Genomic DNA, 27,990 nt, shown 5'->3' with positions numbered 1-27,990 from the left:
TTTTTGTCCCATCTAGGAAAGCATGGCATCTGCATAGATTTGGCCCCAAACTGAAGCCCTAAGGCCAGTCTCACTGTGACATCCCTGGGATGGCACCCAAAACACCAGACATGGAGGATGGTGTAGTGGTCAGGCTGGGAACCTGAGATGTTCACCACCACCACTAGCTGGAGCCCCAGCGCCCAGCACACAGAGTGCTAGCTCAGTAAATACCTGTTAGTTACTGAAAGGGCACAGGTTTTGGAATCGAACAAATCATACTTTCGATCTCTTTTGCCCCTTGCATTCCCTTTGAACATGGACACATGATTTAACTTCTGAGACCTCCATTTTCTCACCTACTAAGAGGGAATGATTAGCCTTGCAGATGTGGGGGAGGGATTCAGTGAGAAACTATGAACTGTGCCTGGGCATGTGCCTCACATCCAGCAAACACCCAATCAGAGCGTTTCTTCCCCGTCTGGTTGGTTAAATGGCTCTGAACTTGCGGGTTCACCTTGCTGTAACTGAAGATGGGTTGTACCTCCTCTAGGTCACTCACCACTTCAAAGTTGGAATGCAGGAGTGAAGGCAGGCCAACAGCAGCTGTGAGTGCTCAGGAAGGAGAAGGCAGTAGACCTGCTCACTCTTCTGATAATATCAGTCAATTAGGCACGGTATGATCGGGGAGCAACATGGCACCATTAGCCAGGATTGGTTAAGCGGCGATTATATTTATGGTGGGGTCATAGTTCATCGTGACAGCAGTCACATGTGCAGTTATGGTTATACAATCGGGACGTGCCATTCCTGGCACATACGGGGTGTTGTGAGCACCATGTAGCCTCTGATGGGGAGAAGGGGCTCTCAGAGACTCAAGGAAATCTGTTAGGCCAGCTACCTCAGTGGGGACGGTTTAGTCCAATCTAGCTTGTTAAAAGGAGAACGGTGACTTTTTCTTTTTTCATCTCGCGTAATTAGACCACATACGTTGACCACTGGTCATGGTGTGCACATTTCCAGCTGGACTTTGGGGAACAGCACCGAGGATAAGCCTGAAGCTTAGTTTGCTAGGTCTCAGAGGCTGCAGGGAAAGAACAGTTGCCCTCCCAGAATTTACCTCTTGGAATAATGGGGCGAATCTCCTTTTCACACCTCCTTTTTATAAAATCATAAGCTTGGAATGTTAAGGTGGCCTTTTGCCAAAAGACTGGCATCAAATATTTATACAGTACTGGGGCAAATAGCTCTCTGTGCACAGTAGGGAAGCATCTTTACTGTAATAAAAAATGCAGTGATAATGGAGTGTTTTCCATAGATGTAGGGTGATTTAACCTTTTACATTGGGAGCCTTCACTGTAAGAAAGACCTATTTATACCCAGCTCGGTGCGCATCACAGCAAGGCTGAGCCAGGAAGGTAATGAGAAGACGCGGAGTGGACGAGGCCGTCAAAACAAGGGGTTCTTTAAAAGCCCAGCTGTCTGCTCTCCGTGGTTCATTGGCTTTTTTGCTGTTACAGATGATCAAATTTTGACAGCCATTCCGAACTTGCTTTGTAGTTAAGTAGGTGAATCAGCACTCCGGATTCAGAATAGCAGAGCAGTGGGCTGAGGGGCTAGAAGGCAGACGGTGGCTGAGGCAGCTGGTAAATAAGGACCTGGTTTATTCCTATTTCACACCCCAAGTCTGGCCATACATCTCCCCACTGACCACACAGCCCTCCTCCCAGGCCTGTGACCAGGCAGGAAGCAGAGAAAGCCAGGCAGTGGCTGGGATGGTCTGGATGGACTATGGTGTCTCATTCCCTCTTCTGGACCTCAGCTCCACTGCACGGTACTGTCGGCAGGCTAAATACCATCGTAATATTTATGCCAAATTGGGTACTCTATTACTTAAAGCAATGATAGGCACAATTTAAAGGTCTTGGAGATTTTCCATTGAGATTTGTACGTAAAGACTTTGGAGATTGGAGATAACATATTTTGGTAGGAGTCTTGTGGGGATTTGTGCTGTATTGGTCTAATCCTGAGGGAATCATTGAATGTATTCTGGTCTCAAGCATCCCCAGGTCAGGACTTGGGAAAGCTTTACTCAAAGTGGTTCTATAGGGTATTCCTACTGTGGCAGGAGCTCCAGCTGGATCTTTGTTCTTCAGAACTTTAAAAGGGAGCTTTACTATGGTTCATCTTGTCCTGAGGCCCCAAATACGTACAATGTGGTTTAAAGAGAAGCCCTGTTCTTCGCTGGTTATCTCTGTAAAACGTTTCTTAGGAGGGCAGTGAACAAACACTTGGGGAAAACTTTTTAGCAGAGCAGATGAGAGAGGCAACCTTAGTACTTTTGCTAAGGCTGTTTGATAACACACTCTCAGTTTAGGAAACAAATAAGAAACTGGAGCATGGTGGTGATGAACTTAGATTGATCTCACTTAAAATGGAGTATTATCTCGTCATATTGGACAAGGCTGCTGTGCTCCAGGAATTAGTCTCACGGCTGTGAGTCATTGAGCTGGTCACGCCTCTCTATCATTCTGGAATAATCAAGAATATCCCCAAGCCAACCAAAGTACACCAGTCTCATATTTCTTAGGTTTAGGTTGGGCGTTGTATTAGTCAGCTATTGCCACAGTACTGCTGTGTAACAAGCCACCCCAGAGTCATTGGCTAAAAACAGTACTATTCTCACACATTGGTGGGTTGGCTGGAGCAACTCCATGAGGCAGTTCTGCTGATCTCAGCTGGGCTCACTCTCAGGTGTGTGGGTCAGCTGATCTAAGCTGAGCTGCTCTTGGGCAGCTGGGGCATGTCCTGTCAAAGTGGTGGCAGAGATAGAAGAGGTTAAGTTTAACCACAAGGGCTTGACAAACCCTTGTTGCATCATACCTGCTAATATCCCATTGGCCAAACAAGTCACATGGCTAAGCGCCTAGTTGGCTGGTCGTCCCACCCATCATCTTAGTCTTGACTTTCTTCTCTCCTGATTCCACTGCTCTTGTGGTCCTTGGCTACCCCTCATTCACTGTGCATCCCTACTCCAGCTGTATCCTCTACCTAACTCTCAAACCCTGAAGATCCAAAAGCCTTCCTTGCATGGTTAAGTACATATCTCTACTCAAAATGAGGAGACCCGTTTTGAAAAATACCCAACCACTGCCTCCACCTGCACTCTCTCCCCTTAGCCCACTTGATATTTTTATAGCATTTATCACCTCTAACATTATGTCACTGTCTCCCTTCCCACACTGCAAGGTAAGCTCCATGGGGCAGAGACTTCATATGTCTTGCTGCCTGAAAGATCTCTGATGACCACAGGAGTACCTGGCACAAAATAGATGCTAGGTAGGCATTGGAATGAATGAGTGAGCAGCTAGAAGTGTTTTCAGTATAAGCTTAAATGCTTCCAGGAACACAGTACTCACTCTTCTGAGGTTTTACCTTCCATTTTTTAGACTACTCTAAGGAAGGTACTTTCTGTTTATATTGTACTCACATTTTCTCCCCATAGTTCCTAAAACTTTTTGATTCTAGCTCTGCCTTCAAGAGCCATGTAGAGGAGAGAAAAAGAAAATTCATTTTCATCTGTGTTGTCTGTTTGTATGATGCTTGTGTTAACTCTTGCATTAATCTTGTAGAAAAGGATAAGAAGAAATTCAAATTATACCTAATCCCACCAATCATAAGTGCTGCTAGAGTTTATGTATTTCCTTAAAGTTTGTCTAACCCTTCTTAACATAAAAAAATTCACATACAGCTCATACCGCAGGCTTGTATCCTGTTTTTTTTTTCTTCTTTATAACATTGTCTCTAAGGAATGTTTCTGAATCATTACATTCCCATGATTTTTTTGTAGCCACATAGTATTTAATTATATGGAAGTCTCCTGACTTATTCGACTACTTTTCTATGGTTGAATATTTGAATTGTTGAGCATTTAGATGTTTATGTTTTTAAGGAATTTATAAGTCATGCTGGTAGATAAATATTTGATGGCTTTAGTGGTTATTTCCTTAGAATAGGCTGAACGAGGTAGAATTTCTGGGTCAAAGAAGATGGACTTTTTTGTTTCAGGCTCTTTAGACCTTGTGAAATTGCTCTCCTAAAAGATTGTACAGTTAAAATTCCCTTAACCACCATAAGCTTTTTATACACGTATAAAAAATGTTAAGCTTAGCCATTTATTTATTTATTTTTGTTGTTGCAAACAATTTTCTCATTTAATGGCCTTTCAATTGTCTTTATGAGGTCTAGTGGAAGACAGAAGCTAAATATTTGTTAAGTGTTTACATCTGTCCGTCTTTTTCTTTGTGGCTTCTGGGAAATGCTGACAGTTCCTGAACTCCAATGTAATACAAAGGACTTTCTGAATTTATCTCCCTTTCTGTTAAAAAAAAAAAAATCATATTATTATGTGAATTATCCTTCTAAAATAAAGATAGTATATCACTAAAGATACTTTTAATGTGAATTGCCATAACAAAATACCACAGGCTGGATAGCTTAAATAATAGACATTTATTTTCTCAGAGTTGAGGAGGCTAGATGTCGTCCATGGCAAATTCAGTTTCTGCTTGAGGCCTCTTTTCCTAACCTGCAGACAGCCACCTTCTCTCTTCATCTGGCATTGCCTCTGTGCAGGGAGAGGGGAGGGGGGTCCCTCTGGTGTTTTCCTGGTAAGGACATCAGTCTTACCAGATTAGGACCCACCCTTATGACCTCATTTAACCTTAGTTAATTCCCTAAAGGCCCTACCTCCAAATACTGTCACTTTGGAAGTTAATGCTTCACGTATGAATTGGATGGGGGGGAGGACACAATTCAGTACCCAATGGTGTGATTGATTTGTAGATTAGAATCTAGGGACCAGGAGTGATTCTGTGTACACGTTCCCATGTCACAGATGAGAGACCAAGTCCCTGAAAGGGGTCACGTCACTTTTCATGATAGAGCACGGATCCAAACCACCTGCTTCTCTGTCTAGTCCTCTTTCCCACAATCTCTTATCTAAATGAATTTAGGGCATTTAAAAGCCATATTAAAAAAAGGAGGAGCGGCAGAAAACACCTCCCTTAATGTCTTCTGCTGTGGCAGGGACTCTGTTGTAATTTTCTTTATACTCTCACTGCCTAAGACAATGAATCCTTCTTGAATCCTGTTATATGTTTAACGTACGTTTATTGAATCATATAGAACTCAGAACCTGGCACACTGACCAGAGCAATGCCCAAGGAAACATTTTCAGTGGTAAATCATTTGGGAAAATTCCCCTTTCCCTCAAATTCTGCCTCTTGACAAGAGCTAAAGCGTCGTCTGTACAGCTGTCCACATCATGAGAACTTCCAGGAATCAGTGCATCTAGAGTGCATCCGACAAACTCAGATCTGCTGTGTTATATCTAGCCCCCCTTTAAAAAAACCTTCCACCTAAATATAGTTTTCTTCTAAAAACTGTCTCTAAATGACTGTGTTTTACCCTGAATAAGTTCTCCCCAGTGCATCCTGACGTTGGAGCGTGAAAAAAGAAGGTAAACGCGTGAAATCAAATGGTGATTGCTAACAATGAAATTTGGGCTCATAAAATCAAGGATATTATTCAGAACTGCGAGGTAAATTAGTCTCATTCATTCTGATGGGGCTAGACTCTATGGCTGTGTGTGCCTTCTTTAATTAACATGCTGAAAAGATGTTCTGATTGGGATTATTAATGAATGCAGTGAAAATTTTTGCTGCTTGTAAGGCTTCTGCCACAGACGGTTTACAGAACTCCCCCCGCCTCTTTTCTTTTTCCACAGATTCCTTACACAGCCTGACAGATGGAGTATTCATCTTTGAAGCTGTTTCCACAGAAGATAGCAAAACCATGCAGGGCTATGATGCTATTGTTGTCGAACAATGGACAGTCCTGGAAGTAAGTGTGAGATTGGCAGTGGTGCTTCCTTTGTTTGGACAGTGATTGTTTCATCCGCTTGCTGGGTCTGACCGCGTCTGCTGTGGCTTTCCTCTGAAAGGCAGTTTGACCTGGGTAGACCTACAAGGCCCCTTTCAAATGCTTCTGTGCCCTCCAGTTGGGGCATGGGCCCCACTTTCCCTTTCTGTAGGAAAAATAGTGTGCATGCTGGACCATTGGGTGGAAAGAGGTTCTTTCATTCACTTGCATATCACTGGAAACTCCAAGTGACATACGTGAGGCCAACATACAGTCTGTGTCCACCGGAATGAGAGCGACATGATTGTTGGCGTTAGACCTTATGCCTCCCTCTGCCAAGTATCCTTGGAAGAAATTGGTGCATACGCACTCAATCTTTGACAAAAAGCCCATGAGGCAAGTACATGACTGCCCCTATTTCACAGATGAGGAAACTGAGGTTAGGTCCCTGGCCCAAGGTTACACAATAAATGCTGAAGGATGTCCTTGAGAGATGTTGACCCTTGAAGCCACCAAACTGCTGTGGGCAGAGTAATTCCTTCAGCCACGTCCCACTGGGACATTCGAAGACCTGATTTCTTTCTGAGATTCGCCGGTGTGTACTTTGAGGGCGCTGTAGAAGGGTGGGCTTCTCAGACTCATCTCTTGTGCATCCAGCATCTTGGGTGTAAACGGGCAAGCTGTTTAAACATGCGGGACTGATTTCTGAAAGGATTTCTTGAGGAGGCCCTGGAAAAACACAGGGTTAGCATCGCTCAGAGGGGCCTTGCCAAACCGGGCTCTCTGTGCCAGAGTAAGACAGATGAGGGTTCAGCTCTTTGTGAGGGGCATGGGGTGCCGGGACCCACCAGACAGTGGGTGCTTGCCACGTCTTTGTGCCCTCTGGCTGTGCCCTCTGCAGCCTGATGGCAGGCGACGCCCTCACCTAGTTGCTGGAGGGCAGTGGGCACCCCAGCGGTCTGTCCCCTGTCCTCTACGCCGGCATCAGTTCTGAGCGGGCATGCCTGCATCTGGGCAGTGATGTGCAGTAACTGCTTGCCAGGAAGGGGACAGAGTACAATGGAAAACTGTACTAATCAATCAGAAATTGGAATTCCAAAAACACAGCATCCAGGGCCCAGTTAGATGAGGGGCCAGGAGCCCTAAAGGAAAGTACGGAATCGGGTCATGACCTGGTTTGCCATCAGGCTCTGCCAGCTCCCCCTGCCTGACCTTGGTCTCATGTTCCCCTCACACACACACACACACACACACACACACACACACACACACCCCGCCTCGGGTCCCTAAACATCCTGAATTTAAGATGGGGCCATGCTGTTCATCCAGCCCACCTCATGTGGTCAGATGAAAGATGAAATAACAAGGGTGCCAATTGAGGATCTTAAGGACCCTATTAAAACAGCCCACAGGCTTTAACACTCAGTAACTCTGTTTGCTCTGTCACACTTAGCCTTCACAGCAAGCCACATGTGGCTGCACCAAAAACAGGTGCATGTGTGGAAGTGATTGACGGGTCACGGGACGTGTGCAACATCTCTTGCCATCAGCACATTAAAATGGCTGTTAAGGGAGGGCACCGCGGTTTCCTCAAGAAAGGTGATTTGATGGCTTTGATCCAAAGTCTCAAAGTGTGGTCCTAGGACCAGCAGCATTGGCGTCACCTGGGAAGTTGCTATAAATGCAGATTGTTGGACCCCACCCCGGATGGACTGAATTAGAAACTCTGGGGATGGGCCTCAGCAATCCTTTTTCACAAGGGAGATCCTTATTCACGGTTTCAAGAGCCAGTGTCTAAAAGAACAGGATACATGCCACTCTCACCAGATGTCTGTGGTTGTGTGTGAGTTGATGAAAGTTGTGATAGGAAAAGTACCCCAGTGGCTTGTCTTTCTTCAGCCTTTGAAATTAACTGTGACCTTGATGGGTAACTGGAGTGAATGCATCCTATCTAAAATGTTTGTGGGAGGAAGTTAAGGTTACAAACTAAAATAAGGACACGATTGTCTTTTTAATTAGAAGAGGTCAATTTTATGGGTTAAGAGGCTAGATCAGGAAAGATGAACATTTATTCAGAAAGCTTTCCTGGCTGTGCAGATTGGTTTCCGTTAGGTTGATTTGTTAATTTTATTTCTTTCTCAGATGTTTGAACTTTTTTCTCTCGAACTCCTATTTTTGTGCATTAATCTATTTGGTGTTATTAATGTTGGGTCATGTCGTCATTGTCCCTCGTCCCCTTCTCTCCCTCACGGACACACGCACGTGCACACACGCACGCACACACACACTTCAGGAATGCTGTGGCTTTTCTCCAGAGATCCTGGGAAATGGCATAGGGTTTTAAGACCCACAGTGGGCCCAGTGGTGTGCACCAGCTTGCGAAGCCGGTTCTGTGCCTCTCTTTCCAACTCTGTATTCAGTGACGGATTCAGTCATTAGTAGCTTGAAATTGTGTTTGTGGAAGTACCGCACCATGAAAACTGGCAAAGCCTAGAAATTAGGATTCCACCCTCCCACCCCCACCATGGCTCAGAGAGCCAGTTGTAAGCATTTACCAGCACATCACTAGATAGGCCTTTATTCCATCACATGTTGACATTATGATAGGCAGGTGTGGCTGGCATCCAGTTGGGCAGAAACACATTTTCTTAATTTTCCTGATAGTGACAAGTGAATTAATGGTTTTGATGTAGGTGTTCAGCCAGTTCTCCCCCCGCACAGGTCTTCAGTCTCGCTCTTTTCTCTGGTGCCTTTGGAGCATTCCCAAATTCCCCACAGTGGAAACAGACCCCCGTCCATTTTACCAGCATCAGCTTTTGAATGCCATCTCTTGAGGACTAAAGGAGGGGAGATCTCTTCTGGACAGACTGTACCCCTGGGCATATGGGTTTCTCTTCCTCTTTGCGGCTGTATTGGCAGACTTTAGGTCAGCTCATAGGCCGCCTCCTTCAGGAAGCCCTTCAGACTCCTTCAGAGTGAAAGACTCTTCCTTTGTGTTTCCGTAATTCTCTGTGCATAAGTCTGTCAGCTCCTATTATGATCACTATGATTTCTTTATCCACTTTCCTTCCTTACTGCGAGTTTCTCGATGTGGGCACGTTCATCTTTGTTCTCTAAGGCTTCCAGTAAATGCTTCCTGAATCGGGTTGCAGGCCTTTTGGTTCAGCGTTAGGTACACATACACTTCTCAGAATGAAGCGTGAATCCCTCAAGAGCTTTTAAACACACAGGTATCCAGGCCCTCCTCACAGAGGTTCCTTTTCAAGCCCACTTTGGGAATCCCTGCCTTAGCAGAACCACATGGATACACTGTGTCCCAGCATGGCCCAGCAGTGTCCAGTCCAGGGCAGAGCCCACAGCTCAACTCTTTGAAGAGGCTGTGTCAGAAGTCCCCCCTCCCCCCACTGACAGCCCCCCTTCTGCTGGCCCCTCCAGGTGTGTGGGCCTTTGTCCAGCAGCCTCACCTTTCACCCTTGAGACCCACCTGCTTCCTCTCTTCACCCTTTTGACCTCTGGGAAGGGTCTTTCCTGTTCAAGCCCTGGGCAGATCCCTCTTGGCTTGTGGTTGACCCTGCCTTTCTGGCAACCTCTCTCCTTTCAGGCCAGCCTGGGCTCTGGCCACAAAACACTGCTGACCAGCTTGTTCTCTTTGCTCACAGTTGGGACTGCCCTGTTCCTTTTCTGCCTCCTGCGCACATTAGTATCCTCAGCTCGCAGTACACACGTGCCATTCCAGTCGAGCCACATCTTCCCGGCTTCCCTGTCCCCATGTGCACGTGCACACGTAGACGCTTTCATGAGAAAACCAACCTAACTCTTCACAGCTCTGCAAACACCACAGCGTGTTGGAAAGAGAAGGTAGATTCTGGAGTCTGGTCTGGGAATGCATCCTGGCTGTCTTATTCCCAGCCGAGTGACTGAGTGTACCCCCTCTTTGTTTTTCCGTCTTTCAGCTGTATGAGTGGGAACACTGTCAGCCTCTCAAAGTTGAGAATTTAAAAAATGATATATTCGAAAGTTGTGAGTGTAGCTCTTGGCATATCGTAGGGAAATAGTACTTTCTTTTATTGGTCCCCTGGTGTCATCGGCTAGAAAGATCCTCTCCCAGTTGCCTTGCTCTTGCTCTGAAAGCACAGCAGAGGTTGGGCAAGGGAAAAGTGTGGAGCCAAACGCATTGCGTGTTTCTCAGTTGGAAACCTGTGGCAGTTTTGAGTAGTATGAAAGCCCGTCCGCACAGCATCTGTCATGGGTATTTTGTTTACTTTCTTTGAGTTTACAATTTAGAGTGTGAGCAGAAAGGGTCCTTCTTGGAAAGAAAGGGGGAAACTACAGAGATGAATAGGTCATATGGATGAGAGACGGAAAGACAGAGAGACAGGGACCCTCTTTTTTCATTCTGAGGTTGCATGTCCTTCAGCCTGGGAGCCCATCACTGCTTATGGACACCATCGGGTGCCCTTGAGGCCTTAGAGCCTTCTCTGTCTTCACCCCTCTCCTTGAAATGAGCCTTCCGGGTCATCAGCGCCCCTTGTGAAATTTGCTGCCAGAACTGACCATGCGATAACAGTAAAAACTCTTTTAGCTGATGCAGTTGGTATGGTGGCTAGAGAGTTAATTGAAAAGCCAATTAAAAAGAACCAAAGAAAATCATATTCATACCCCCACACATTTTATTTTAATGTAAAATATATAAATACGCATCCATTTGCCCATCTTTTAGAGTTTGAGGTCTGCTGATTGGAATTTCACTTCACCTTTCTTGTGTAAACCACACCCAAGGTATTGCTATCACCAGTGTCCTGGGGCAGTGTCTTGAAAGTCTAGGAAAGGGATCTCACTGCCGAATCCTTGATTTCATGACTTTTTTTCCTTACTCTTTTCCAGCCCCCACCACTTCTAAGTCAGCCACAGTTGTTATTTTTAGGCAACTGCACTTTGTCACATCTCTTCAAAGCATTCTACTTAGTTTTCCCAGAAACAACTTCTTTTGCCTTTACCATCCGTTTAAATAATGTAAATGAAGACACATAGTGATGACAGTGGGTCTAACTGACCTACGCAGGTCTGGGAGCCTGTGGGACTCAGCCTGATGTGCTCGGTGGCTGGGATCAGGGGGCCGTGAGCAAGCTGGAGAGGAGCCTGCCACCTGTGAGCACTTGGGCCTCTGACAGCTGGACTTGGGCTTCTGCTCGTCCAGCAGGTGGTTGGATCAACTTTGGGGCAGCCATGACAGATTGCATCTCGTAAGGTGGCACATAGTTCTCCCCATCCGCTCCCTGTGTATTCAATCTGTTATTGAACCGACTCCCAGTTCATCTCATCCTATTAATTTCTGCCCATTCTTCCAGCCTATGGAGACATTCTTGATCATGGTTATATCATCCTGCATTTTTGGAGGATCATCTCAGCTTTGGCTTCTCTGAAGGTTTCATTTGTAGGATGGCTCCTTTCCAGTCCAATGTCAAACACACTAGATGGAGGACATGGTCCTTTGGCATGTTTGGGGGGTTTTTCCTCTAGTCTCTAACCCGACGCCAAACCCTTTTGCCAGAAGTTTCAGATGGCCCTATTGTTCCACCTAACATGTCACCATTTTATCCCTGAAAGAATCACGAGAGGCTCGCTGAGATGCATTTCTGTAACTGACATCCACTCTGGGGTACGCCTCCACCCCTCCGGTCCCCTAACCCTGGGGACACACAGGCCCCACTCGTTCTGCACTAACTTCTGTATTCTGTAGACTTCTGGGGATCCATCTTTTGTTTCTAGGGGCTCCCAGCCATCTCTTGAACAATCCACATAGGATTTGTAAGGGAATAACATCAATTTCTGTGGTATCTACAATCCACCACCTTCTGCTGTGACAAGGGAGCCAATATTTATTCTTATTAAACCATCTGACATTTCTTTCATTGCCACGGTTTCTCTAGGATAATGATTTTGGTTCTGAGATCATAGCCTTGAGTGCCAAAGATAGTAGTTCTCTGTCTTTTTCCTGTGATTCAAAAGATTTTCCCATGAGTGACCACTGCCTTGAATGACCTTGACTGCAGACACATCCCCTTCCCCTACCAGGCTGTAACTCCGCCCCTTTTCCAACCCAGAGCAAATCACGGCACAGAGGAGGCCCGCAAGGTGTTCAGGGCCTCTGGGTGCTCTCACTTGGTCAGATTCCTCGCGTCCCACTCGGTTTTGATAGTGACACATCAGTGCACTAAGTGGTATGACTCAGCATCTTTTCCCTAAAATGTATGTATACTTGATGAATTTTAAATTCATCGTTTAATGGGGAAAAACTGAGAGCTTCCCCCCTAAGGTCAGGAACAAGACAGGGATGTCCACTCTCACCACTGTTATTCAACATAGTATTGGAAGTCTTAGCCTCTGCAATCAGACAACACAAAGAAACAAAAGGCATCCAAATCAGCCAGGAGGAGGTCAAACTTTCACTCCTCGCAGATGACATGATACTCTGTATGGAAAACCCTAAAGATTCCACCAAAAAACCGCTAGAACTGATTCGTGAATTCAGCAAAGTTGCAGGATATAAAATCAATGCATAGAAATCAGTTGCATTCCTACACACCAACAATGAAGCAACAGAAAGAGAAATCAAGGAATCGATCCCATTTACACTTGCACCAAAAACCATAAAATACCTAAGAATAAATCTAACCAAAGAGGTGAAAAATCTATACACTGAAAACTATAGAAAGCTTATGAAAGAAATTGAAGAAGACACAAAAAAAATGGAAAAAGATTCCATGCTCCTGGATAGGAAGAACAAATACTGTTAAAATGTCGATACTACCCAAAGCAATCTACATATTCAATGCAATCCCTATCAAAATAACATCAGCATTCTTCACAGAGCTAGAACAAATAATCCTAAAGTTTGTATGGAACCAGAAAAGACCCCGAATAGCCAAAGCAATCTTGAAAAAGAAAACCAGAGCAGGAGGCATCACAATCCCAGACTTCAAGCTATACTACAAGGCTGTAGTCATCAAGACAGTATGGTACTGGCACAAGAACAGACACTCAGATCAATGGAACAGAATAGAGAACCCAGAAATGGACCCACAAACGTATGGCCAACTAACCTTTGACAAAGCAGGAGAGAACATCCAGTGGAATAAAGACAGTCTCGTCAGCAAGTTGTGCTGGGAAAACTGGACAGCAACATGCAGAAGAAAGAACCTGGACCACTTTCTTACACCGTACACAAAAATAAACTCAAAATGCATGAACGACCTAAATGTAATTCAGGAAGCCATCACACTCCTCGAGGAGAAAGCAGGCAAAAATCTCTTTGATCTTACCCACAGCAACTTCTTACTCCACACGTCTCCAGAGGCAAGGGAAACAAAAGCAAAAATGAACTGTTGGGACCTCATCAAAATAAATTCATCATTTAAAAGCTTGAGGGTTTGCTTTAGAAAGCAGGTTGCTAATCTCTATTTAAAATGTTAGAGGCTCCTGGGTGCCTCAGTCAATTGATCGTCCAACTCTTGGTTTTGGCTCAGGTCATGATCCAACCCCAAGTTGGGCTCAGCACTGAGCGTGAAGCCTATTTAAGATTCTCTCTCTCTCTCTCTCTCTCTCTCTCTCTCTCTCTCTCTCTCTCTCCCCCTCCCTCTCCCCTCCCCCGCTCATGCTCACTCTCTCTAAAGTAAAAACAGTAACAATAAATAATTTAAAATAATAAATGAATAAATAATGAAAGATGTTAAAAATGGGGGCACCTGGGTGGCTCAGTCGGTTGAGCGGCCAACTTTGGCTCAGGTCATGATCTCACAGTTTGTGGGTTCGAGCCTCACATCAGGCTCTGTGCTGACAGCTCAGAGCCTGGAGCCTGCTTCAGATTTTGTGTCTTCCTCTTTCTCTGTCCCTGCCCTGCTCATGCTCTGTCTGTCTGTCTGTCTCTCTCTCTCTCTCTCAAAAATAAATAAACATTAAAAAAAATTTAATGTTAAAACTGTTAAATACCCACTCCTACCCATGACTAAGCAAGCCCGTACCTCACAGCCACCTCTTGCAGAGAAACACATGCATTTGTTCACAAGAAGGCACACACAAGGACATTATTTCAGCATGATTAGTACTAGAAAAAAGGAAGCTGCATACATGCCCATCAGTAGGAGAATGATTAAATAAAAGGTGGTACATCCTTATTATGGATGCAGTCATTCTGTATAAACTGGCAGGGAAGGAACTCCAGGAAATGTTAAGTGAAAAAACAAGCTGCAGAATGATGCTGTAATGGGTAATTTTATGTGTCACCCTGGCTAGGCTATGGTGCCCAGTTGTTTGGTCAAGCACCAGTTTGATGTTGTAGTGGAGGGAGTTTTTAGATATGATTAATATTCGAATTTGCAGACTTCAAGTAAAGCAAATTGCTAATCCTTCATAATGTGGGTGGGCCTTGTCCAATCAGTTGAGGGCCTTAAAAATACGCCTTTCCTGCAGACTTCGGAAAAGAAAGTAAAATGGAAAATAGGCAGGAAGTAAAATAGAAATAGGAAGTAAAATGAGGGTTGAATAATTCCACTTTCTTGGAAAGTGTACAACTTCTTGCTTTGAACATAGTTTAAAAAGGTGTCTGTGTATATGTGTATGTAGTCATATACACGCAATCTCATTCTGGGCTTAACTTTCATTCTTTTTTGGAGTTTGCCTCACTTTAGTCACCATCCCTGGAGGGTCAGGTACCTCCGTTCTGTCCTTGTAAATCCACACTCATCAACCTGTGCAAGACATTGATTTCCTTAGGTGCCTGCAACTTTTCTTCTAGAGCAACACTTCCACCAGGAGTCAACTTCTCTTCGGGTGTTTCTTGCCATGGGGCTGGACTGAACTTCCCCTGAACTTTTAACATTCCTTTTCTTCTTGTCCCTGGAGAGGGTCTCTAGTGCTCCTTGGCTATTAGGAATTTGGCAGAGGACAGCTTAGTTTGTATGGTCTGTGTTCCGCCAGATAAGTCACTCCTCTTCCCCAAATGATGGAGATCATATTTAAAAACAGTGACCCCAAGAGGTGCCTGGGTGGCTCAGTCTGTTAAGCGTCTTGACTTTGGCTCAGGTCATGATCTCACGGTTTGTGAGTTCAAGCCCCGCGTCAGGCTTTGTGCTGACAGCTCAGAGCCTGGAGACTGGTTTGGATTCTGTGACTCCCTCTCTTTCTGGTTCTCCCCTGCTGGCTGTCTCTCTCTCTCTCTCTCTCAAAAATAATAAATTAACATTAAAAAAATTTTTTTTAAAAACAGTGACCCCACAAAGCCTTTTTCAGGTCACTGAGTCCTGACTTCTGAGTCTTTGGCCCTGTGCTCAGTTAGTGGGGCCCTGGGTGGCTGGCTGTCCCTGTTTCGTCTTTTTCGGGCAGAATTTTCCCTCTGTCTCCTTCTGGACAGCAGCTTCTTGACTTGGGGGGTCATGAAATGTCACGTGGATTGTGGCATTGCCAAGAAGAGATAGATGATGGGCTTTTGGGTGGAAATCGGCCCTCCAGCTTTCCCATGGGATGGCTGGCAGTTGGTGGAAGAGGATTAGTGGATGCGAGACAGAGAACTCCCAGGGAATTGGGAAGCCCCAGAGGGTCAGAGAGAGGGACTGGGACAAGAGTGCCGCCCTGGGACGAAAACGTAAAGGGGTGTTCGCTGAGGCCCCTACCTGCAAGGAGCACCCAGGAGGGAAGAAGACTTCCTGCAGAATAAGTAGCAAGGCACTCAGTGCTGGATGGCATCCTGCCGACCGGAAGTGCTCTGGGGGAAAGTAGAGACTGACCAAGGCCCACTGGACACCGTGGGCTCCCAACGGGCTCCGACAGGGTGTGGATGAGCCAAGGGGGGTGGGAAAGGCGCTTCCTGCCGGTGGAAAGTGCCACGAGCGGAGGCAGGCCAGAAGGGAAAGCACATTTGTACATTTTAGTTTCACAATTAGAACATTAGTGGCTAATGTCAGAGTTTTTCTAGATCTTCGGATCCCCCATTTTAAAAAAATAGTTAGTTTTGGGAGAGCGTGAGTGGGGGAGGGGCAGAGAGAGTGGAACAGAGGATCCAAAGCAGGTCTGCGCTGACTGGCTGACAGCAGTGAGCCCGCTGTGGGGCTCAAATTCACGAACCTCTAGATCATGACCTGAGGCCAAGTCGGATGCTCGACTGACTGAGCCACCCAGGTGCCCCTCCTTGGATCCCTTTTTATCAATGTGCTTTCACTTCTAGAAGCCAGCACCTGTGTCTTTGCTGACACCTGCACCTGGGCCTCCGGAGCCTGCTTTGTTGCTCTTGGCAAGCTGAGCAGGGAAATACCTGGATGTTTAGGTGCCCCTGGGGTAGCTCCTACCTGTGACTGAGGAGGGTGGGTGTATGAAAGCAAGAGTGAGGCGAACTCCAAAAATGAATGAAGGTTAAGCCCAGAATGAGATTGGGTGTACATGACTACACACACACACACACACACCTTTTTAAACTATGTGTAAAGCAAGAAGTTGTACATTTTCCAAGAAAGTGGAATTATTCAACCCTCCTTTTGCTTCCTTTTCTACAAGCAGAAAACAAGTATATCTAAAGTGGAACAGAAGAAAGGACATGGTGATACATGACTAGTTATCTTTTTTTTTTAAGTTTATTTATTTATTTTGAGGGAGAGAGCACGTGCATGTGGGTGGGGGAGGGGGCAGAGAGAGCGGGAGAGAGTGAGCATGTGCAAGCAGGGGAGGAGCTGAGAGAGAGAGGGAGAGAGAGAATCCTAAGCAGACTCTGTGCTGTCAGTGCAGAGCCCGACATGGCGCTCAATCCCATGAACCACGAGATTATGACCTGAACTGAAACCAAGAGTTGGACACTTAACTGACTGAGCCACCCAGGTGCCCCTAGTTATCTTTTAAATGTAAGTTTTTAATTACCCAAGTAAAATGAAGACTTCTCTCTATTAAAACGAAGGCGTTACAGATAAAGCTACCTCCCGCTCTTCCATTCCAAGGCACGCGTAACCATTGTCAGTAGAGGTGTGGACCTCTTAGTACAGCCTACCCCCCAGAGCCTCCCTCGGGCTGAGGCTAAGCCTCAGGGGATGTTGCATAAACCTGTGTCCTCACTCGGGTTCAGCCTGTTGTTCGCCTCCCCCCACCCCCTCACCGCCTTATAATAAGCTACTTGCGCGTAAATCCTCCTCTCAGGGACTGTTTCTGGGGAAACTGGCCTAAGATAGAATATGTCTTTTACAAAAATTTCATGTGATAATGTGAATTATGTTGCAAATTGAGACAAAAAATTGTTGTGGGTTTTATAATAATTTTAAAGAAAACTCATATGGTCCAAAAGTGTATATATTTAAAAACCGAATCTTCCTCCCACCCACCGGCCCTCCATGCTCTCTCCAAGAGGGAGCTCTTCCCAGAGATAAACAGAGTTGGGTGACACACACAGACACATGTGCGAGTAGGCTGAACAGGTGCTCTCCAAAAGTAAGCCCTGGAACTTGTAAATGTTACCTTATTTGGAAAAAGGATTTTTGCGGATATAATTAAAGATAAGCATCTTGGGGCGCCTGGGTGGCTCAGTCGGTTGAGTGTCCATCTTCGGCTCCGGTCACGATCTCACAGCTGGTGAGTCTGAGCCCCACGTCTGCTTCTGTGCTGACAGCTCAGAGCCTGGAGCCTGCTTCGGATTCTGTGTCTCCCTCTCTCTCTGCCCCTTCCCCGCTCATGCTCTGTCTCTCTCTGTCTCTCAAAAATGAATAAACATTAAAAAAAAATTTATAAAGATAAGCATCTCGAGATGGGGAGATCATCCTGGATTATATGGATGGGTCCTAAAAACATTCACGTATATCCTTCTGAGAAGGAGTCAGAGGGAGATTTTACACACAAAGAGAAGACGTGAAGGCAGAGTTGAGAGAGATTTGAAAATGCTGGCCTTGAAGACTGGAGAGATGCAGCTACCAGCCAAGGGACGTTGGCAGCCACAGCTGCTGAAGAAATGGGTTTTCCCCTAGAGCCTCCAGAGGGAGCATGGCCCTGCTTTCACCTTGAGTTTGGCACAGTTGTACTGACTTTGGACTTCTGACCTCCAGAACTGCGAGAGAATGAATAGCTACTATTGTAAGCCACCAAATTTGCAGTCCCTTTTACAGCAGCCCTGGAAACAGGTACAACATACATAGACCTAACTGCAAGGGAGGCCTGTGGCATGTTCTTGACAGCATGTTTGCTTGGGAAGAGCGTCTGCGGAGAACTCTGCCATCCAGGCAAGAGCCCGGGTTTGCAGTAGGTTGAAGGAGGCTATAGTAGGGATCTCATCAGAGAGCCAGGAGTCCAGAGTTGGCCCTGAAACAGTGTGTTGTTGGGAGAGATGGACTAGAATGGGGGAAAGGTAGACAGACGTTTGGAGGAGAGGTTCCAACGTGAGAGAATAAGGGTGGTGGCCATGGTGTCGGTTAGGATGCTTTCCATGTCAACAGCAGGACATATGAATAGAAATGACTTACAGTAGGGATTTTTCTTCTCATGTCACCAAGCAAGAAGTCTGGAGGAAAATCGGGGGTTGCAGAGTCAGCTTTTTCAATGGCTTAAGGACATCACAGAGTTCCCAGGTGCTGTCACCTTTCTGCATTCTGGTCCTCACCCTGCCTGCCAGGTCTCTCTTTGGAATGGTAGGCCCAAAGTGGCTGCAGCAGCTCCACGCATCTCATGTGAATGTCATAAGAGCTGGGAAGAACTGGACATTTCCTGCCACGTGCCCTTTTTTTTATTAGAAAGTAAAACTGTTCCCAGAAACTCTCCAGTAGAGTTTTCTTGGGTGCCCTTAGCTGGGACGTGGGTCACAGATCCACATCATTGCCAAGAATCAGGTTAGCTGGAGCTGGAGAGTGTGTTACCTAGGAAAGGGAACCTGGGCTAACAAGTAACTGTTTTGGCACCAACAGTGTCTGCCACTGAGTGGGAATAGAAAGGCAAAGAATGCCCCTAGAAACATTTTAAAGAAAACTAGACTTGGTGACAGCTTGGATAGCAGGAAGGTGAAAAGGAAGAATTTGATGTTTTTCTTCCAAAAACTCAATGGTCTTATTCTCTCAGACACCCATATTTCATTTCTTGTACAAAATTTAGCTCTACAAGTTAAGCTAGACCTTTTAAAACATTTATTCAACAAATAAATATTGAGTTCCTACTGTGTGTCAGCCATTGTGAAAACATGATGAATGGATGGAATTTGGGCAGGAAGGATTGATGTCTTTAACTAGAAGGAAGGAGCGCAGTCATTAAAAATGAATTCCCACCCCCCGGCCTTTGCATGCTCATAAATAATTTCTCTTCTCTGTCACACGTCCTGAGGGTAGTGAAATGTGCTAAATCACCAGGACCCTTTTAGAGCTGGAGACAGGGGAGAGGCAAGTGTGCGTTCTGGCAAAGACCACAGGATGGGGTGAATTTAGAACTTTGCTGCAGAGAAAGAGAAAGGTGAAAGAGGTCAGCACGTTTTCAGAATCTTGTAACAAATGCATTTTTGAAAAAACAGTATGCTTAAGGGGCGCCTGGGTGGCTCAGTCAGTTAAGCATCTGACTTTGGCTTAGGTCATGATCTCGCGGTATGAGAGTTCCAGCCCCACGTCGGGTTCTGTGCTGACAGCTCAGAGCCTGGAGCCTGCTTCAGATTCTGTGTCTCCCTCTCTCTCTAACCCTACCCCGCTCATGCTCTGTCTCTCTCCCCCTCTGTCAAAAATAAATAAACATTAAAAAAAATTAAAAAAAAAAAAACAACAAAAACAGTATGCTTAAAACCTCCAGTGTATGCCACAGAATGACAAAGAGGCAATCCTCAATGTAATAAAATAGGCTTGATCTTTAGGTTTCTTGGATGTTTGAGATTAGAAGGGTGGAAGATAATTCTATGAGAATGTTAAGCACATGCACAGACAATTACCGTGGGTCAGACAATTCTGTGGGTCAGAATCCAGGTGGGCTAAACTGCTAGGGTCACAGGAAGCTGAAACCAGATGTTAGCAGGGCCATGTTACTTATTGGGGCCTCTAAGGCAGGAATCTGCCCACCCCCCCAAGCTCATCCAGGTTGTTGGCCAAATTCAGTTCCTTGCGGTTGTAGGACTAAGGTCTTTGCTTCCTTGCTGGCTGCCAGCCAAGGGCTGGTCTTTGCTCCTGGGGACTGTCACATTCCTTCTCGTGCTTTCCATGTGGCCCCCCAATAAGAACTTTTTAGATGCATAGACAGTCTTCAGGCTAAAGATGAGGACAGGGCAAATGGTTCTCCAAGAAGAATTTAGTATATTAAATCAGTGAGTATAGAGGGCTGGGGGGTGTTCTTGTAGTTAAGTGATCATTCATTGCCACTTCTTGGAATTTGTCCTTTTGAAATTCACTTGGCCAAGTATTTTAATACAACTAAATAAAAAGGAAGGGTCTGTGGGTGGAGCGTGACTGGTTGAGAGGCTATACTCAGCAAAGGTGTGCTTTAATTCAAGGAAGATCTTTCCTTGTGTGCCCTGTGACGCCATCCTGTGCTTTGTCCTCTTTTGCGGCTTTTTCAATGGTTTGTGTAGAGATTTACAAGGTGGTGGGCCTATGGAGAGAGACCCAAAGCTAGGGAAGTCCCAGGGTATACCAGGTGGCCATGAGTAGCTAAAGAATAAAGAACATGGATGCTCTTGGGTTCTCCAAAAACATTCCAGCTGGGCATGGGAGAAGAGGATAAAGGGGGTGTCTGAGAGTGGGGCGTGGGGAAGATGCTGGACAACCCACCCACACCAGTGTCAACAAGAGCTGCTTTTTCTGACTGTTTTTACACGTTGAGTGTCTAAATTAGATTACAGTTGGTGTTTGTGGAAAGCGCCCCATTACTTTAAGAAAAAGGAAAAAACAAAACAAAACAAGAAACCTTGAAAATTACTTACCTAATCCTGCTTCTTTCTGGAGTAGGTTTCCCTGACTCCTTAATTCCCTTCTAATCTCATTATCTCTTAATTTATCACTGTTGGATCAGACCATCCCAATAAAATGTAAAAGAGATACATTTAAGTATAAAAAACATCAGTTGCATTTAAGTTCAAAAAAATAATATAGAAGGGAGAATACCTGATTTGACAGCAATTCTAATGAAAAGGAATTTAATACAGCTCAACAGTATACCTCCTACTCCCCTCCAAATTCTATGACAAATGCTATAAGCTATGACAAAGTGGTATTTACCAGATCATAACTGTGATCTTTGTCCCCTCATTTTGTTCTCTCCTTTCCTCTGCTGAATCCCTTCCCCATCCCAAGTCTTCACCCTGGGGATCCTCACCTTTCCTGACCCAGCTCTTTGTAGAATCATCTTTCCTTCCTTTTGGCATTTAATATGTTCCATCTTACTTTAGAGCTATTTAATTTTTTTAAACTTTATTTATTTATTTTGAGAGCAGAGAAAGCACGCACATGTGAGCAAGCATGAGCAGGGCAGGGCCAGAAAGAGAGGGAGAAAGAATCCCAATCAAGCTCCATGTCAACAGCATGAGGCTCAAACCCACAAACCATGATACCATGACCTGGGCCAAAATCAAGAGTCAGATGCTTAACCGATTGAACCACCCAGGTACCCCTAGAGTTATTTAATTTTTAAAATTTTAAAATTTTTAAAATTGCACACACTCCATGACTCAAGGACTAGCTGTTCTTGATATCCGTGTTCCCTGGTCCCAAATTAATTTCTCTCGTTTTACAAATTTTCCACAAACATTGGTTGAATGAACACAGAACTTCCGGTTGCTGCTATTTAACAAGAGGTAACTGGCCATATTTACGAACATGCCCACAGGAAGTACCTGTCTTTCTGCTCTTCTGATGCTGGCTGATGCTGGCTGACTTAGAGCCCTGTGTCCCACCACACCCACTGTATTTGATGAGAAACACAGACAGACTGTAGGGAGCACAGAAGAAAGGGCTAGGGATGGAGACATATGCATATCTATCTTGAAAGAGGAAAAAAAAAAACGGGCAATCAGGTAGCCGACTCCCTATCTTTGAAAGGCTGACCTGTCAAAGGAGGTAGACTCTGTTTTCCTTGATTGCAAGGGAGTAACTCCATCCCTTTGAAGAACCCCCGTGGAGCTGTTCGGCAGTGGAGGTGGCTGGGCCCTGGGGCTGTCAACAACCAAGTGCCAGTGTGATTCAGATGTTCAGCCAGTAAGTGAGCCTCCTCCCTTCAGCAGGAAGCACTACAGCAGTGGTTCCAGATCACATTGACCCTCACGATCACCTGGGGACTTAAAAATACACATTCCCAGGCATCACCCCTGGAGATTCAGTGCCAGTAGGTCTGGAGGTGGAAATGAGGGATCCACATGTGAAACATTCCACTGGCCCAAGAGCCACAGGACTGGAGGACTCCCCTGATCCCTTCCAGATTCAATGAGCTGGGATGCTTGGTTGGCCCATTGCTTTTAAGTTAGTGGCCTCTTTGAGGCAGAATTCTTTTTTTTTTTTTTAGTATTTTTTTCAATGGATATTTATTTTTGAGAGAGACAGAGACAGTTTGAGTGGGGGAGGGGCAGAGAGAGAGGGAGACACAGAATCCAAAGCAGGCTCCAGGCTCTGAGCTGTCAGCACAGAGCCCGACGTGGGGCTTGAACCCACAGACCGTGAGATCATGACCTGAGCCGAAGTGGGATGCACAACCGACTGAGCCACCCAGGCGCCCCGAGGCAGAATTCTTAACATCCTCTTCAGCTGAGGTAGAAGGGGATGTCTCTTTGCTTACATCACTTGACAAATTAGATTAAGAAGGCTTGGGAGATAGCCTAATGAGGCCAGAAGGCCTGTTCGTTTTACAAAAGTGATGCATGGACAGTTCCTCAAAATGTCAATAGTTAACAGTTGCCATGTGACCTGCAGTACGGCTCCTAGACATGTATCCAAGAGAAATGTAAACACATATCTACATAAAAACCTATACACAGGGCACCCAGGTGGCTCATTGGTTGCACGTCTGACTCCTGTTCTCAGCTAGGGTTTTGATCTCAGGGTCACGAGTTCAAGCCCCGCATTGTTCTCCATGCTGGGTGTGAAACCTACTTAAAACAAAACTGAACCTATATATATGGCTCTTCGCAGCAGCATTATTCATAATATCCAAAAGGTGGAGACAATCCAGATTTCCAGCAAGTGATGAAAAAATAAGCAAAACATGACATATCCATATAATGGAATATTGTTTGGCAATAAAAAGGAATGAAGTACTGATCCATGCTGTGGCATGGATGAACCTTGAAAACATTATGCTGAGTGAAAGAAGCCAGACACAGAAGGCCACATGTTTTACGATTCCATTTACATGAAATGTCCAGATTAGGTAAATCCGTAGAAACAGAAATTAGATCGGAGGCTTCCTTGAGATGAGAGGAAGGAGAGTGGTTGTTCATGGGTTGTTCGAGAATTTTGGGGGAGTGATGAAGATGTTCTAAATTCAGACTGTGGTGGTGGTTGCACATCTCTGAATATGTTAAATACCATTGAGTCGAAGACTTTAAATGGGTGAATATTTAGATATTTCACTTACATCTCAGTAAAGATGTTTTCAAAAAGTGGTGCTTGTAATTGAAGACAGGTTAGAAAATACAAATAAGGAAAAAGCAAAAACCCTCCTCTCCTCATCACTGAGAAAAGAGCCACATCACAGCGTAACATCTTGGTATGTTTTCTTCTCATAGATATTCTGTCTATATTTTCATATTTGGGACCATACTCTTCATACTGTTTCTACTTCATCAATTTAAATGGCTGAAAAGTATTTCAGTATATGAACAATCATATTTTAATGTACTTCATTAGTTATCCATTGGTGGATTTTAGATGGTTTCCATTTTCTTGTGCTTGTAAACCAGGAATATTCTTCAGCTTTATCATTATACTTCATATCACTTTTTGATTTAAAGGCCCATACTTTTTAAGCTAGCCAATTTTTATTTTTATCACACTGGAATAAATTTTACCTTTTTCAAAGTTTATTTATTTTGAGACAGAGAGCGAGCATGTGCATGTGAGCAGGCAAGGGGCAGAGAGAGAGAGAGAGTGAGAGAGAGAATCCCAAGCAGGCTCTGTGCTGTCAGCACAAAGCCCAATGTGGGGCTCAAACTCCCAAACCATGACATCATGGGCCAAGCTGAAATCAAGAGTTGCTTAACCCACTGAGCCACCCAGGCACCCGGAAACAAATTTTACATTTGATTTTACCTTGAAAGTTCTTGATAGTGTTCAGAAGGGGGCATTGGGCAAGAAGGTGAAGTTCAGGGTTCATCACAGAAGTATTACTATACTTAAAACTTAATTTGGGCCATGAGATTCTGTAGAGTCCCCTTCCCATATGAGGACAAAATCACTTTGAAAGAAGCAGGTAGCTTTGTCTCTATTAAATGGTAGTCGGCTGTTTTGTTTTCTAATCTAGATCAGTTTTTGCTGTGTAGCCATTCCAATCTCTGTAGCTTCAGACAGCCATTTGCTTATTAGCTCATGATTCTTTGGGTCAGCTGAGTTCTACTCTGGAGCAGCTTAGCTGATCTGTCCTGGGCTCTCTCATGCCTCAGCTGATGCCTGGGTGATCCAGGGTGGCCTCATTCACATGGCTGATGGTTGGCTGGCTGTTGGCTGGGGCAGCAGGGTCTTGCATATTCTAAAGCCCGGAAGGTTAGCTGAGCTTCTTCACTGCCAGTCACAGGGCTCCAGGAGCCCCAGTGTGCTACCTTATTTCATGAGTTGGTCTGCATCACATTTGTTAATATCCCCTTGGCCAAAGAAAGTCACAAAACCAGGCTGAGATTCAAAAGGTGGGGAAATAGACACCATCTCCTGATAGGACGATCTGCACTGTAGCGGCACGGATACAGGAAGCGGACAAAGTTGTGTGTGGCCAGTTTTAATAATTTACCAGATAGTGTTTGCTAAAACATCCAGTGGCCTTAATGACTCCAGTGGCCAGCATATGACTCTGTGCGTTTCATTTTCATACATGAATATACTTCCAGCTTCCACATACGGAATGCCCAGAAGAAGGGTGTAACACCCTCCTGGCAAATTAACTTGTATTTTTTCATGGTAAACTCAGATCTCATCGATGTTAAATGTTTTGCTAAGACTTTGAGAACATAATAAGACAGCGGCAGCAGGATCTACCCCCAAAAGGCAACGGCGGATGCATTCGTTCATTTACTCAACAACTATTTGTTGAGCACTCGTTTGTGCCAGACATTTGCCTAGATGCTTGGGATTCATCGTAATGAGATATATAAAATCCTTGCCTTTGTGGAGATTGTGTTCCAGTGAAAGAGAGGGCAATAAATGGATAAACAAATCTGTGCCAAGTAGTGATAAGTAAGATGAAGTGATGGGGCAGGGGACAGCGGGCGATAAGGGGATTTTTTAGAGGACACCAAATAGAGTTGGCCAGTCTCTCTGAGATCACTTTAATTTTTTTTTATTTTGGTTTGCTCTTCATCAGCTCATCCTTCGGTGAGTCACAGCCCAGATGCTGGTGGAAACCCAAGAGTGCTGTTACCGCCTCTGGTGGATTTGCCTCTAGGCTGTAGTAGAGCAGGGAGCTAGAGAGAATGGAAGGACTCCTGGGATGGGGGTAGTGGACAGTCAAGGGATCTGACGTGTCCTGAAGGTTGTATATTCTTGCTGGAAGCTCTATTAGAAGTCCCCTTAGCAGGAGCAGGGTCCTCAGAGGACATGCTGTGGGATTAGTGCCACATAATTTGGCCCGAGGGAGAGGGGAGCATGGGGAGAGATGGCTGAGTTAGAATCATGGTAACCATAGCAACAAGATGGTGACAACTGGGTCACTGTGAAGAGAAAATTGACTGAAGAGAATATTGACCGGATGCCGAAGTGGGAATGTGGCATCTTGAATTTACCAGGTGGAGATAGTCAGGGAGAGAAAATCTGTTGTGTTGTGCGTTCCGCAGCATCGTCTTTTCAGAGTGAGCCCAAGGCCAGCGTAGCCCAACACGCCAAGACACGGAGCTTTGTGTAGCTCTGTCTGTTGCTAGTTTGCACAGTGACAGTGGAATAATCCTTTCCTTCCGTTTCCTCCTCTGTTAAGATTTTGAACCAACCTTTGTTCAGGGCCATTTTCTGGGTTAGCATTTAACGATTATTGGTCAGGTGTCGGGACTCTACTGTGGAGGAAGGTGGTAAATGATGTGGTCTTAAAAGTTCTTGAGTTTTTGCTGACAAACTTTGGGGCTCCCAACTCCAAAGTAAATACCTTTAATGATATACTGTGGGAAAGCTCTTTTTAAATCCTCTCTTTTCTAGGTAGTAGATAAGGTGCAAAAACAAGAAAGAAAGAGGATTAGAAAATGACCCTCCCTCCACCACATATTGTCTGAAGAGGGAGTAATAAAGTGGCAAATCCCATTTACCTCCTGAAAGCCTAATTTCCTCACTCATCAACGCAAGTGGGAGGCACTTGGCAAGTCCCTGGATGGAGAAAACGTTTCTCGTTTAATTGTTATCAAACAAAGCTGCTTCCAGGTCTGCCGGAGAGGACATGCTCACCCCTGATGCATTCTGTATGTGTGTGAAATGTCAGCTTCTGGAGGCCGTAAGCCCCGTGCTGCGACAGTATGAGGTCCCGCTGAGCAGCCAACAGGATGTAGATGCTTAACTGTTTGCACTCAGAACTGTGGCAGTGGCTGTCCCCACTAACGGCCAGGGTTTGCCCAGCCGTCACCCCCTTAACCTCAAAACCTCCGGCCTCATCCCCTCCGGCGTAATCCCCGAGTCCTACGTTGTAACACGCGTCCTGTTCTCATTCTGCCCAGGCAGGCGCATGTTGGCACACAGCTCTGAGAGTAGGTACGGCGTGCCGTCTCCTGCCACCCCACAATCCCTTCCTGCCTTCTGCGTTTGTGACTTCAGAGAAAACCACACATACCAGGACCAAATCACCCTGCTGGTCCCAGAATCCAGGGGAGTGTTATCTTGTACATGCAGGTTTGGTTTTCCTGCCAGCTTGGCGTGTATTGTTCTTTAGGAGAAGCCAGAGCAGTGTCTCAAGCTGGGATGTTCTTCCCCAGTGGGGGTTTTTATCTCTCCCTCCCAGGATATGCCGGTGGCAGTGCCGGGCCTCATCGTAGGTTATCATAAGTTAGACTTCAGGGCTCCAGGTGTCATGCAAGGTCACAATGTGTCTGGCATGGAGAAAATGAGGGCTGGGTGTGCCAGCTTTGAGCGGGGCGAAAAATTAAAAACACTGAATTCCATTCAGTAGCAGCTATTACATTTTATTTCTCTCAAATTAGACCTGGAGACTTTCACCACGGTCTTCCTTCTAGAGATTTGTATGGGCATTCGGCCCTTCCTAGAATAATGCTAGTGGATCAGTTAGCTTCTGCTGTGGAATAAAACACCCAAAGCTTAGTGAATTAAGGTAACAATTGTTGCGGGTGAGTCCACAGATCAGCCAGATGATTCCAGTGATCTGGCCGAGGCCTGACTAACCCCACCTAGGCTCACTCATGCTTCGCCAGCTGTTGGCAGGTCCAACATGGCGTCTCTCAAATGTCTGCCAGCTGGTTGGGTCACCTGTCTCACATCATCCAGCAGGCTAGCCCGGGCATATCCCCAAAGCATAGGCAGGGTTCTACAAGAGCATGTGGAAGCAGCAAGGCCTCTCGAGGCGCAGCTTCAGAACTCCCATAATGTCACGTCTACCGTATTCTGTTGGTCAGAGAAAATCACAAGACCAGCCTGGATTCAAGGGGTGGAGAAATGGACTCTACCTCTTTATGCAGAGTTATGTTGTAAAGAGGCCTGGAGACAGGGAGGTAATAATTGAGGCCATTTTTGCAAAGTGCATCTCAAACAACAATAACGACTATTATTATTTTGTCGGGCTCTCCAAGGGCTCCAGAGTTTGTTGCCTTTCTTGCATGGTGGAGAAAATCGGGCAAAGATGTGAATTAAGCAGCAGGCGTGGATAAAGAGTCTTGGAATGGGAAGACTAGACTCTGCACTGCGTGGATTTCATCTGCCCCCTTTTCTACATCTGAGAACTAAGCTTTTTTTTTTTTTTTTAACGTATTCTCTTTGAACGTTA

The 27,990-nt window shown here is 45.4% G+C and overlaps 1 protein-coding gene across 3 annotated transcripts in view; it reads left to right on the top strand.

Annotated features, from left to right (window-relative positions):
* Positions 1–27,990, top strand: part of RFTN1 (raftlin, lipid raft linker 1) — a 207,347-nt gene that overhangs the window by 156,714 nt on the left and 22,643 nt on the right. For all 3 annotated transcript variants that reach the window (XM_027061902.2, XM_027061901.2, XM_027061900.2), the window contains exon 7: positions 5,768–5,883. In XM_027061902.2, the coding sequence (XP_026917703.1) occupies positions 5,768–5,883 (116 nt within the window). The remainder of the gene's footprint in view (positions 1–5,767; positions 5,884–27,990) is intronic.

Source organism: Acinonyx jubatus, chromosome C2 (assembly GCF_027475565.1).
Source record: "Acinonyx jubatus isolate Ajub_Pintada_27869175 chromosome C2, VMU_Ajub_asm_v1.0, whole genome shotgun sequence".
NCBI classification, from domain to species: Eukaryota; Metazoa; Chordata; class Mammalia; order Carnivora; family Felidae; genus Acinonyx; species Acinonyx jubatus.
The sequence above is the reverse complement of the archived record's forward strand: the minus strand, read 5'-3'. Positions and strand labels throughout refer to the sequence as shown.